The sequence below is a fragment of the Rhipicephalus microplus genome, chromosome 1 (genome assembly GCF_043290135.1).
Source record: "Rhipicephalus microplus isolate Deutch F79 chromosome 1, USDA_Rmic, whole genome shotgun sequence".
Classification (NCBI taxonomy): Eukaryota; Metazoa; Arthropoda; class Arachnida; order Ixodida; family Ixodidae; genus Rhipicephalus; species Rhipicephalus microplus.
Genome location: NC_134700.1, coordinates 188,228,997 through 188,241,382, shown reverse-complemented (window position 1 = coordinate 188,241,382; position 12,386 = coordinate 188,228,997). Strand labels below are relative to the sequence as shown.

Sequence of the window (12,386 nt, the reverse complement as noted above, 5' to 3'; positions counted from 1 at the left end):
TGCATAGACAAATAAAGAAAGGTGAAGAGTGGACACTCCCGTGGACCCCAGCGGCCCAATCGACCCCAGCACACCTGGTGGTTGGTGAGAGCAAGTGGCATGCGCTTCCTGTTTCGGTTTCACTGGCGCAAATTTTGAATTTTTATTTTTATATTTCGATTAAGTTATAATAAAGAGAGATGCAGGTAGTGATAATTCACTACGATGTTATTCATCGCGCTTGTTCTTGTTCTTTTGTTCACTTGTTGATCACTTGTTCTTTTGGAACAAGTGATCAATGTATATATCAGTCAAAGAGACAGAGTATCCGCAATGATTTATTCAAAGGCAAGGTAGAGTCTGAGAATATAAAAAGCACAATATGACAAAGGTAGACAACAAATGCATGTCGCCTTACAAATAAATTGTAACAAATATTGTAACAAATACAGAGAGGACACAGACAACGCACACATCGCTAGAGTTGGCAGAAGCCGAGAAGCTGGTGAAGTATGCCACACCGGGCCCGTGGGTAAGTAAGGATCTATGGCAAAAACACAGCGCACAATGCTGAAGAAGAAGGAAGAAGGAAGAAGTGACATATACACAGCAATGAAGTCGCGAATCACGCCTGTGGTTAACCAAAATAATGCATAGAAAAAAAGAGTGCACAGAAACCACACGACACAATATAGCAGAAAGGCAAAGCTGCAGTGTGCTGGCTGTGCTTAAGAACAGCTAGCCCAAAATAAAAAAAAAGCAGACTTGATGCCTGCTTGTCCTCAGAAAGGTAGGGCTTTGCAGCTTGCTCACTACGTGAAAGACAAACTTTATGCTACAACACTGGCAGGTCTTGTGGCTCTTCTTATCATCAAAAACTTAAGATCCCAAGTGATTTGCGTCTGGGTGTTGTTGTGATGCTTGCGAGCTAAAATAGATTGTAGTCATCACTTATCCAGAATTGTGGACCTTAATTGGTGTTACGAGAGCGGTATTACAGGGCTAATAAATAGCAGAAGGAAACCACTTTGGCTCATTATTTTTCACAAAGGCTCTACATCGTACGTTATCACTCACAAGCTATATAAAAATAAAATGGCAGCGTCCGCAGCCCCATCAAACGCTACAAGTTTGGGTATTCTTTTGAAAATTTTGATGGGTGAGATGAGGAGGTTGATGAGAAGCTAAAATACGAGAAGCGTGATAACGTGAACCGTGCCCACTTCATACTGTGTTCCTTACCCGCTCGAAGACATTTCCACAAGAGGTTTTGTTATCGATATATTATTTGAGCTGGAGAGATAAAGCATACACAGTGACCAAGCAACCCACAGTAAAGTGTACAGTTCGCCCGCATTTGCTACGAAAATAGACAGGATACCCAACATTCTTCTTGAGGTTATGCAAATCACTTCGAGCGAATACACAGCGTCCCTACTCCTCATAGCGGGTAACCAAAACAATGTATGCAATGAATGAGTGGTTAGTTTGGTGAGGCTGTCTCCGCAGTCTTTTGATAGTTTTCCGCTGTGCTGCTACTTTGGCTTGCAGATGTTTAATGGTTTGCTTGTACTTCATTGATGGAGACATTGTCGCTGGCACACAGGAACGCACTGCAATAAACAAAAAAATGAATGTAAAAGCGAAGAACAACTAATCCCATACGAGCACTTTCCTCGCTCTTTCAGACCCAAGGTGCACAACTTTCTGTGGTGCAAAGTTTTCGATTCCACTACCTAAAAACAAACCATTCACAATGTTGACAATGCACAAAAAAAATGAAAATCACTGAGAGCCCACCCTTACATTTTGTAAGTGCACACGTAGTGTCCTTTTGAGGATAGTTTCCTCAGAATGTCCTTAACATAAAATAGCACATTAAAAACAGCTGCAATAAAAGCATAGTCACCATTTTCTCTAGGGCACTCAGACGTGGAGCTGTTGGCGGAGACATCTTCTGGAGGGTCTTGTGAAGCTTGTTCAGTGCCTCGGACAGTGCTGCCGGAACAATCTTGCGAGCGGCCTGCGGAAGTCTCAATATCAATCCACTCTGGTGTTGAAGTGAACATACAACTTACCGGTCACACAAGTTCCTTTTGTGACAGCTGAACGACTGGTTAAGGTTTTCTCCGGCAAGACGAAGTCAGCAGAAATTCTTTCACCAGCTACAAGGGAGCTGCCACCTGCAGAGGTTTGGTCAACAGTCAATTTGGGTAAAAAAAAAAGAAATCGCGACACTGAACGCACCCTGTTTATCGGGGCACCTCAATGTGTGGGAGCCGCTTTTTAAAGCCTCTACCGCAGCTCCTGAAGAAATGAAATTACGACAATGTGTCAGTAAGAGGCTTAAAATAACACAAAATGAAGCTCATCCGCACCTTGCAGTGCAGCTTCTGCAGTCATGTCACAGTCACTATTTGAAGCGACGCTCAGAGAACCTGCATATATGTGCAGTTGGTACAAGTTACAAAGCTTGTAGCATGGGGAAACGTAAACAACTCTTTCAAACGCATAAATTGGTAGAACGTGGAAGAAAAGAGAAGGCACCAACAAGGAAACAAGTAATTTGTGATTTTTGGAATTATCAACAGTGCCAGCTTTCACTGATGAAAGGTACAGATGCTCGCGTCCGTGGCAGACGCAGCACGCGTCGCCTCGGCTTGACGCCGTGCCGCCTTTGCTATACTGCATACGTTGCAAAATGTTCCCGTCTAGCCGCCGCATAGAGCCGCCAACTTTCTTTTTAGCGAACCTCCCCGTCCCCACAAGCTACAGAAAAAGGTTACAACTGCGTGAATGAGACGCCACGTAAGAAACAAACTCGCACACTCGAAGCGCAACGTGTGTGTGTGCATATTTCTATGTTTGTTGCATGGTGTCTTATTCGCGCAAGTGTAACCGTTTTCTGAAAAAATGACCCAACAGGACCAACAACATGTCATTCAACAAGCTTCGCTTGAAAACGTGCCTCACCTGTTATCTCACGCTTGAAAACGCCGACGCAGCCGACGTTGACGAAAGCGACGAAAGCTTCTCGCTGTCAGTCATGCATGGGCTTGTCGCTGGGTGGATGGTGTTTATGACAGTACGGCTGAAGAAAAATAATCGCGTAAGGTGTGTTGAATAAATTGTTTTTATGTATAAAGAACATGCCTAGTTTGGGCGTATAGTTATTTTTTGAAAACAATTCTGTTGCATTGATTATAACATTTTTGTTTTTGCGCTTGCGCCCTCTGACGTTTGATGAGAGCACTAGTTGATTACGTAATCGTGACGCACTTCCTGAGGCCAGGTTTCGCGGAGTGTCCTCTCTTGTCTTCTTCTTTCTCTATGGTACGGCTGAAGAAGAATAATCGCGTGAGGTGTGTTTAATAAATTGTTTTTTATGTATAAAGAACATACCAAATTTGGGCGTATAATTATTATTTTGTAAAAACAATTTTGTTGCATTGATTATAACTGTTTTTTTTTGCGCTTGCGCCCTCTGACGTTTGGTGAGAGCACTAGTTTGTTACGTAGTCGTGACGCACTTCCTGAGGCCAGGTTTCGCGGAGTGTCCGCTCTTGTCTTCTTCTTTCTCTATGGTACGGCTGAAGAAGAATAATCGCGTGAGGTGTGTTTAATAAATTGTTTTTTATGTATAAAGAACATACCAAATTTGGGCGTATAATTATTATTTTGTAAAAACAATTTTGTTGCATTGATTATAACTGTTTTTTTTTTGCGCTTGCGCCCTCTGACGTTTGGTGAGAGCACTAGTTTGTTACGTAGTCGTGACGCACTTCCTGAGGCCAGGTTTCGCGGAGTGTCCTCTCTTGTCTTCTTCTTTCTCTATGGTACGGCTGAAGAAGAATAATCGCGTGAGGTGTGTTTAATAAATTGTTTTTTATGTATAAAGAACATACCAAATTTGGGCGTATAATTATTATTTTGTAAAAACAATTTTGTTGCATTGATTATAACTGTTTTTTTTGCGCTTGCGCCCTCTGACGTTTGGTGAGAGCACTAGTTCGTTACGTAGTCGTGACGCACTTCCTGAGGCCAGGTTTCGCGGAGTGTCCGCTCTTGTCTTCTTCTTTCTCTATGGTGCATGCGCAAAAGGTGTGTGAACGCCACGGGGAGGGATGCTTAGAGGAAAGAGAGGGGCGAGCGAGCGTATATAGGCCAGCAGACGCCGCCTGCGTCGGCACTGCGAGGCGTGAGAAGGGGGGGGGGGCGGTCTAGCGTAGGAGAGGAAAGACAGGGGAGAGCACCCACAAGCACAGTAAAGGTGTTCACACCGCACACCGAATTGAGCTTGACCATAGGATGATCCGCATATAAAGATTCTGGGTGTGAGCGACGATCTAACTCGAGTCCTTCGCGGGGCAGGCGAGTCTTCTACCACACAGCAACGCGTCTGCTTAAGAATAGCGTGAATATATTTCCTCTGCTTGGAAATGCAGGGAAAGTAACTTTCATGCTTCACAAATAAACGCGCCCTGTATGTATGCTTCACAATACAAAATTTAAAAAGTTACGACACCTTAAGAGTTCGCCTTCAGGAGTTGAACGTGGTAGCTATAGTCTGTTCCTAACGCGTACTTCAAACACTTAGTGCATGAAAGATTTTCGGCTTTCTATGTACCTATTACATGGCCTTTAGAGAATAGGCGCAGTAACGTGTGTGCCTTTTGTAATGGGTGTCCTTACTTAAGCCACGAAGCTATCACAGAAATCCCAAGTCATGAGGCACGCTGGCAATGGGTGCTTCTACCGCGCATTTTTACTGCAATGTTTTATGTTGCATTGTGAATCATGGACGCGTGTGTTTGCAAGGCGTGAAACCTACTTTCTCTGCATTTGCAAGCAGAGGAAATCCTTCTCCCTGTATTCGCAAGCAGACAAGTGGCTGTGTGGTAGAGCATGCACATGCCACGCGAACGACCCGGGTTCGATCGCCACTCGGACCCAATGATTTTATTTTGGTCCCCACTCTGAACCAAGATTTTATATTCATGTGTTTTATTTGCATACTTCTCGGTTTTTCGGTCATGCGTAAGTTGATTTTTCTCTCACAAATCACGACGCCGACACTGACATCGACGGCAAAACTTCTGCGAAACAAACTCTTTAGCACTATCGCGTTAATATTGCAGTTATAATGCGTGATAGAAGTGTACATTGCCATCAGGCGTCTCAACATATGATTATCAAGACTTCATGGTTTAATACCGGTCACTCACTCTAAAAAGCACACCCTTTACTGCGCCCATTCCACCAAGGCCACGTAGTGCCTGTACAGCAAGTTCGCGAAGATTTTATGCAGTACATGCATAGAGAACGCACTAGGAACAGGATATCGCGTTCAACTCACTAGAAGTGAAGCTTGAAGGTCCTCCGTGTTTCCCAAAAACGGAAGGGCTCCTGAATCCTTATTCGAAGTACAGTCGACCACAAAAGTTTGTGGACCACGCGAGCGCGTACCAAACTGCCTGTCCACGCCACTAGCGGTGCGCTATCTACCGTCGACCGCAGTTCTGGGCTGGACACAGGTCGTCTTCTTATTCACTGGCCTTTCAGATACTGCCACGTAGCGCATTTTTAGTTCGTGCTTCTCCCTCGAAGCGCTCATGTGCAGTATTGCCATCACATCGCTGTTTTCACAGAAGGATTGAAACTATCGCGGCGTGCCTCGAACGGCGTTCCGTTGGCTAGGTGGCACTTTGTCATAAATCTCATAACAGTTATGTTTATAGACTGCTTTCCAGTAATAAGCTCGTAGAAGCAGATGTCAAAAGTGTGTCGCGTTGAAAAGCGAAAGGCGAAAAATATTTGTACACAATCACAAAGAAGACAGGCCATCAATTAGGGGAGGGATGCTTTCAAGGCACTGCGGTGCTGTCGACCACCGCTGACGTAGCGGATGTGTCGCAAAGAGGCACTCGGCCATGCATGCGCGTGGTCCGTAAACTTGTGCGGTCGACTGTACGTTTTTTCTTCAAATCGGAATAGGCGTGCACGCAATCTCAGACATGCCATGTTCAGGAACGAACGATCGACAAGTTGGCTTCACCGCAGCTCGCTATTCCGCGTGACTGCACTTGCGCAACTTCGAAAGAGTGGCACGTGGAAAGCGGTCAAACTCTGCTTACCTAAAAAGTACATATACATATTGTAGGTAACTTAGCGCAACTTGGTGTTGCTAGAAACGCTCACTTATTCACGCAGGCTATCATCTCAATAAAGCACGCTACCACTCAAGAAACGCACGCCACATCAAATTTCTGAGTGGTAGCGTTTGTGTAAATATAAGATCGTTTCTAGGGATGCCAAAAAGCTTTAAAGTACCGACAATATAAAGAGTTAGCAACACGCTGAACGAGAAGATTTGTTAATACACGGCGACTGTAATTCTGCTTCGTGCTGCGCCATCTAGTGGCTCACTCGGGAACGCCCCCCCCTTCTCCCTCTCCTCAAGCGAGGTTCGTGCTGACGCTGAGGATTATGCCTTAAAGGGCCACTCACCAGGTTTGACAATTTTGAGCGGACAAGCGCAATGCGTAGATGATGCGTTCGTGATCACGTCTGCCAAACTTTGCAACGCTACGCGCCGCGGAAATGAGTCAAATATCAAGATGAACGCAGCTCCCCCTCCTCTCTGCCGGCGACACAATAGAGGCGTGACGTGGGCGTATGAATGGCCCAATGTACACGGCAATGCAATAACGTTGGTCCTCAACGTAGACGACTCTGCTCTGACGTTCTCAACAGTATACCACGTAACATGGCAAAAATCATTTTAAAAAAATGCCCGCAGCTTCCCTCGGGGGAACACTGAGGAGGATGTGGAGCATATAATTGGTTAACGGGGTGTTAAAGTGCGGCTTACTTGGGTCGGTGGCTAAATTGGTTAACGTGGTTGTGAAATGGGGTGTTAAATGAGTGAAAGAAAAGAGCGATGGGAACCTTGTTTTCACCCGGGGCGACGTGCAAGCTGTACGTGTTGTCCACGAGTTTGCTAGCGTCTTCATCGCTCACCACCATTTCGTCCGCCGCTTCTCCTTCAGCACCGCCAACTCCCATGTCGTCGTACACCAACGTACGGCTGACGGCATTCAGGGCAAAGGCAGCCTGCATGGGGTCGTCCAAGTCGATGATTTCGGGAAGAGCTTCGATTTCGTCGTCGTCATAGGTGCCTACTGCATCGTCATCGTCGAAACGTTCGAGTCGGCTCCAGTCTATGTGAACGTTGAGGTGTTTGTACAGCGGAGTGTTTTCCAAGTGTTTGAGCCAAGCGTGCATGTTGCTGCGCTTGACCAAACCGTGCTTATACGTCGACTTGCTCACCAATTTTCGTTTGATGTGAACGTCCATGGCCGCGTCGTCGGGGATGTTGCGAGGCAAGCACCTAACGACAGTGGGAACTTGGATGGGAACGTTCACGATCTGACCCTTGATTCCGTACTGTCCGTTGCCGTGAGTCAAGCGTCGTATACTCATGAACGGGAGTCGAGGAGCGATGAGTGGTTCTTCAACCGCGTTCAACTCGGGTAGATGTTCGGGTCGGGGCGGGTAGCGGTAGCCGTAACTCACGCTAGCCGAGGGAACTCGACCGGCAATCAACGACTGCTTGCACGTAGCACACACGACGTAGTCGGCATAGTCGGTGCCCTTTCCAAACGTATCGCAAGCAACCGACAACGCTTTGGAGTTGTTCTGAATGTTGCCGATTCGAGTTAAGTTGTTATCGAACCAAAGACGATCACACACCTTGCAGGTGTGGCCGAAGCTTCGGTCGAGGAAGTCGCGCTTGAAGCGAGCTTTGGGCGTGGCATACTGCTTGGCGCGCCACGCCGCTACCTTGGCGCGCTTGCGCTCGCGGGCAGCATCGGGTTGGCCTCTCGTCGCCGACGCTTGCACTCGGCTTCCCGTTTTCGAAAGTCCGGGTCCTCTTGTCGACGCTTACGTTTCAAAGCGGCCGAATCCGGTGCTGCTGCTCGACGCTCACGTCTCTCAGCGGCTTCACGTTCTCTAAGTTGAGAATCTTCCGCTCGACGCCGACGTTTACGTTCGGCGTCGCGAGCTCTTCTCCGCGCTGCCTTGTCTTCGGACGACGACTTGGTTGCGGTTCCGCCAACACTTTGGCCGGCGCTGGTCGAAGGGACGTCGATCATTGCGACCTCGGACGTCGACGCGCCGTACAAACCAACCGACGAGCGGCAACTGAGCGAGCGAGCACCGACCTTGAGTATATATACAGCGCGACGGCGCATGCACTGTCAGCTGTCGAATGTTCGAGAAGGGGGAGAAGCGCGACGGCGCATGCACGCGCGTCAGCTGCCGATGTTCTCGAAGCGCGACGGCGCATGCGCGCGCGTCAGCTGCCGATGTTCTCGAAGCGTGACGGCGCATGCGCGCTACATTATACAGCTAGCGAATGTTCGTGAAGAGGAGAAGCGCACGCGGTGTGTAGAGGAGGAAGGGTGCACAGATGGTGGAGGAGTGAAGCGCGCACGTTGTGTAGAGGAGGAAGGGATGCACAGATGGTGGAAGAAGGAGGAGGAAGCTTGCGGACGGCGCCGCACTACAAGCCTCGAGTATTAGATTATCCGCATCTAATAAGATGCGTAGATTATGTATTTGTTGCTTTAAAAGATTAATAAAACTTGAAATAAATAATGAGACGCAATAAAAAATTGTGCGCCTTTTTTTTCATTTTTCTCCGTAAAACGCCTCGAGATGCGGGGCTAATGTGCCAGCGTTTCGCATGCGTTCGTGTCCCCGCGGTCAGCGCACTGAGCAGACGACCACCGTGGAACGCTCCTACGCATTCCCGCACTCATTGTGCTCATCTACTCTACCGCGTCTAAGCCAGCGTTTCCAAACCATCCCGCAGAAACAGGCAGAAGACCACAAAATAACGCCGGCCAACAAAGTAACGCTGCTCGATGCCCGGAGGTTAAAATTTTTCGTGCACGTCATGCACACGTCACCTCATGGTTGGATGCTGGAGAGGATGGGTAAGAGATTTGGCATGCGAAGGCTACGCGGAGGAGCGGCAAGGGTTTCGAGCTCGCCTCCTGTCATCTTTGTTTCACACCGCTTCAAAAAAACCTGTTTTCTCCGCTCGTGATGAGTTGATTCGAAAAATTTTTGTGGCAAAGTGTTCCTCATCGGACACCCAACAACCTCCACTGTCTAACTAAAATTCGGTATGGGGTCTGGTGAGTGGCCCTTTAATCTTGCAGACACTACAGATGTAATGGATGACATCTTCTGTAACAAAGTTTTGCACTAAGATATATATACACTCTGCACACAAGGATCGTTAACGCTTCCTCACATTGAAGGATCACGGTGCTAGCGCTCCCTCTCTCTGCTTATGACAAAATGAAAAAAAAAGTCCGAGAGCTACCCCGCTGTGACAGTTATACTTTATTACGAAAGTTATATAGGCAGATAAAGGCATATTGCAGCTTGAAGCTGAAGATCAATGAAATGCATGCACTTACGATCACTCGAATATCCGCTAAGTGTTTTTAGCGTTCAAACTCGAATAGAAAACTACGGATCAAAAAAAACGCGATATGTATAATGGCAGTGGCACGACATACAACGTACAAAACAATATGGAGAAGTTCTGAAAAATATGACATATATACAAGTCAGCTGAAGGAACATGTAGCAATGCAAAATGTGTCAGTGCAAAATGAGAACGCAAATGTTTGTAAAACATGAGTCCACTTGCGGCAAGACTCCATAAGCGTTCAGTTCACGGCGTTCCTGGAGACCGGTGTCGAATAGACGGCCAAGGGGGACCTCGATAGCATCTGAGCAATATGGTTTGCGCTTGCGTGAACTTCGAACGTTTGGTCGCCATACGTGCCGTAAGACGCGCCCAGACCGTACAAGACACCGCAGAACTTTGCGTCGTCCAGCTTCTCCTGGAAAAACACTTTTCGGATCTTGAAAAAGGTCGCCCCGGTAAGCAAGCTGTCGCTTCCCGCTTGGTGTTGTAATCCAACCCTTTCGATCTGGAGCTGCTCAGCCACTTCCTGCAGGCCTCCTCTGAGGTTTCCGCAACTCTTCATCAGGTACTTTACGTCGTAAATGCATGGAAAATAAAGTTTTAGTACCTCAAAAAATTCTGTCTCAGACACGGGCAGGTTTTCACCGGTAAGCATCTCCAACAGGTAGCCGAAGTCGTAGCCACTGTGAAAAGTGAGCCACTTAACATCGTCTAATAAAACGAGTCCTGAAACCATCATTAACTGGGCAAACTCATACGGCTCGATGCCTTCCACTTCATGCCTGCGAAACTTTATACCGGACTTGACCAGGAGGTCGATGGAGTCTTGTGCGAACCTGTCTTTCGACAAGCAAAACTTGAAGTTGAACTGCCAGGTAGAGATGTCTTCTGGCTTGTTACCATGCTCGTCAAAAAAGGTGATTCCCAGCTGGATAATCTTGAGCAAGTCCACATTGCAACGCATCATTTGGTATTGATAGTCGGTGAGGCTTCGGAATGTTCCAACGGGCTGCGTTACGACGCCAGGGAACTCGGTATCCATTGCGATGTACTTGTATTTTTGTACCAGGCGCCTGATGGTGTAGAACTCTTCCACGAGGTTGGAGGCCCAAACATCGCGGATTTCGCAGACCCTGTCGCCTATGGACAAGGCGCTTGGGCTGGAATCATCGGAGCTGCTGCTGCTGCTGCTGAAGCTCAACTTACTTAACGCTTCACTGACACCAGACATGGTTCATGCGCACGGGGACTTCCAACCTTTGCTGCAACGAGCAAGATGCTAATGGCGATTCTTTTTCCGTTAACCTTCGCGAACGTGACATTTTAGAAACTAAACGCAGGGTAATTCGCGCGTTAACTAAATAAGACTTCGTTTTTTTATTTTATCTGTCAAATTTTCTGCACTTTCGCTGGATGTCCTTGCTGACTGTTGTAGTAAAATGAAAAACAAAATACTTTAACATCACTTTCGTTTTGAACTGCGTGGTTAGTATTAGTGGCGCTACTGAACGGGTGGTTTCGTTTTTTCAGTTAGTTAAACAATGACTCTATTGGAACCTATTGAAAGCAGTTGGAGAACGTGTTTATTTTTCAATTTCTTATTTTGAATGCTGCAATGACTTCTCTGTGTTTTGGGAAAATAAACTCATAGAAGTAAGCACAAATGGGCTGCATTATGCAGAATCCTGTGTCGCATCAGTGGTCCGCTTGTTTGTTTTGTGGCGCAAAACTGCAAATATATTTAAATCAAATTTCGTGTGTTCTGTCATACTTTCGCGGTTATCTTATCTTAAAAAGGGCCCCTCACCGGGTTTGATGATTTTGAGCTGACGAGCACAACGCATACATGGGGCGTGCACGATCACGTCTGCCAAAGTTTGCAACGCTACGGGCCTTGGAAGCGATAAATTTTAAGATGAACGCTGCTTATCCTTCCTTTCGCGGGAGCGCCTCCAGAAAAATGAGGGCCGTAGATGTAGACGTAGGCATAGACGTATGGCGTAGACATAGCGTAGACGTAGTGCTGTGACGTCAGTCCTCCAGGTAGACGACTGCGCTCTGACTTCACCAACATGGGCACGTCACATGCCTAAAATTATATCACATGGCATTCATATATTGTGCAAATGGTTGCTTGAATAGATAGCAAACGCTGGTTAAATAATGAGACGCAAAAAGGAAATGTGTGCGTCTTTTGGATGCGGAGCATCTCTGGCTCGGGCTTATGTCACGCGTCCGTAGTTCGCACCACGGTGTATGATACAAACACCACGTGGTTCACACTCACACTAACCATGCACAACTCTACTTTTTTTCTAGCTGTGTTCCAGTTCTTAGACAGCACGTAGACAGTCTACGCAGACTGCTTACAAGACAGCACCAAGCCCATGCTGTCCGAGGATTGGAACACTTCTGGACGGCTTTTACGTGACGATGCGCCATCTCATGACGAGAAGAAAAAAAGCTAATATAAACAAACTTAACAGTTTTATTTTCTGGCTTATTTAGTATTGAATTCTAAAAAAATTAAACTTTACTTACATTTAGTTGCTGGAGAAGCGTATGCTTGTGTGCAGACAACCATTCCGGCGAGATCTGATCTATCTGAGCGATTCGCTGAGCCGCCATCTTGTTTAGACAGCAAAGTAGCCTGCATCGCAGTAATCTACGATGCGGTCTTCTCGAAGCTGTCTATTATTTAGCCGTCTACAGTGAGTATTGAAATCCATCCTCTCTCTCTAACAGCTGCGCGTTAATCATTCCACTTGTCTCCTACACCTACTTGCGCTCGCTTCCCCATTGCACATGGCGCACCCTTCCCTCTCCCTCCTCTCCTTCGCCTTCCTCTGCTGCCTCAATGATTGATATGTGGGGTTTAACGTCCCAAAACCACCAT

At 46.9% G+C, this 12,386-nt stretch overlaps 1 protein-coding gene, 1 long non-coding RNA gene and 1 pseudogene across 2 annotated transcripts; all 3 read right to left on the bottom strand.

Annotated features, from left to right (window-relative positions):
* Positions 1-567: 567 nt before the first annotated feature.
* On the bottom strand, positions 568-2,207 carry LOC142769056 (uncharacterized). Its single transcript, XR_012885629.1, has 3 exons — positions 2,058-2,207; positions 1,889-2,002; positions 568-1,592 (listed from the first exon to the last, which is right to left on the bottom strand). It is a non-coding gene; the product is annotated as an uncharacterized LOC142769056 (long non-coding RNA).
* Positions 2,208-5,221: 3,014 nt separating this feature from the next.
* LOC142766375 (uncharacterized) lies at positions 5,222-8,959 on the bottom strand. Its single transcript, XM_075867990.1, has 4 exons — positions 8,955-8,959; positions 7,860-8,112; positions 6,962-7,800; positions 5,222-5,255 (listed from the first exon to the last, which is right to left on the bottom strand). The coding sequence occupies exons 1-4, from the start codon at positions 8,957-8,959 to the stop codon at positions 5,222-5,224; spliced, it is 1,131 nt and encodes a 376-aa protein (XP_075724105.1).
* Positions 8,960-9,507: 548 nt separating this feature from the next.
* Positions 9,508-10,721, bottom strand: LOC142766359 (CCR4-NOT transcription complex subunit 7 pseudogene; annotated as a pseudogene).
* Between the last annotated feature and the right edge of the window lie 1,665 nt (positions 10,722-12,386).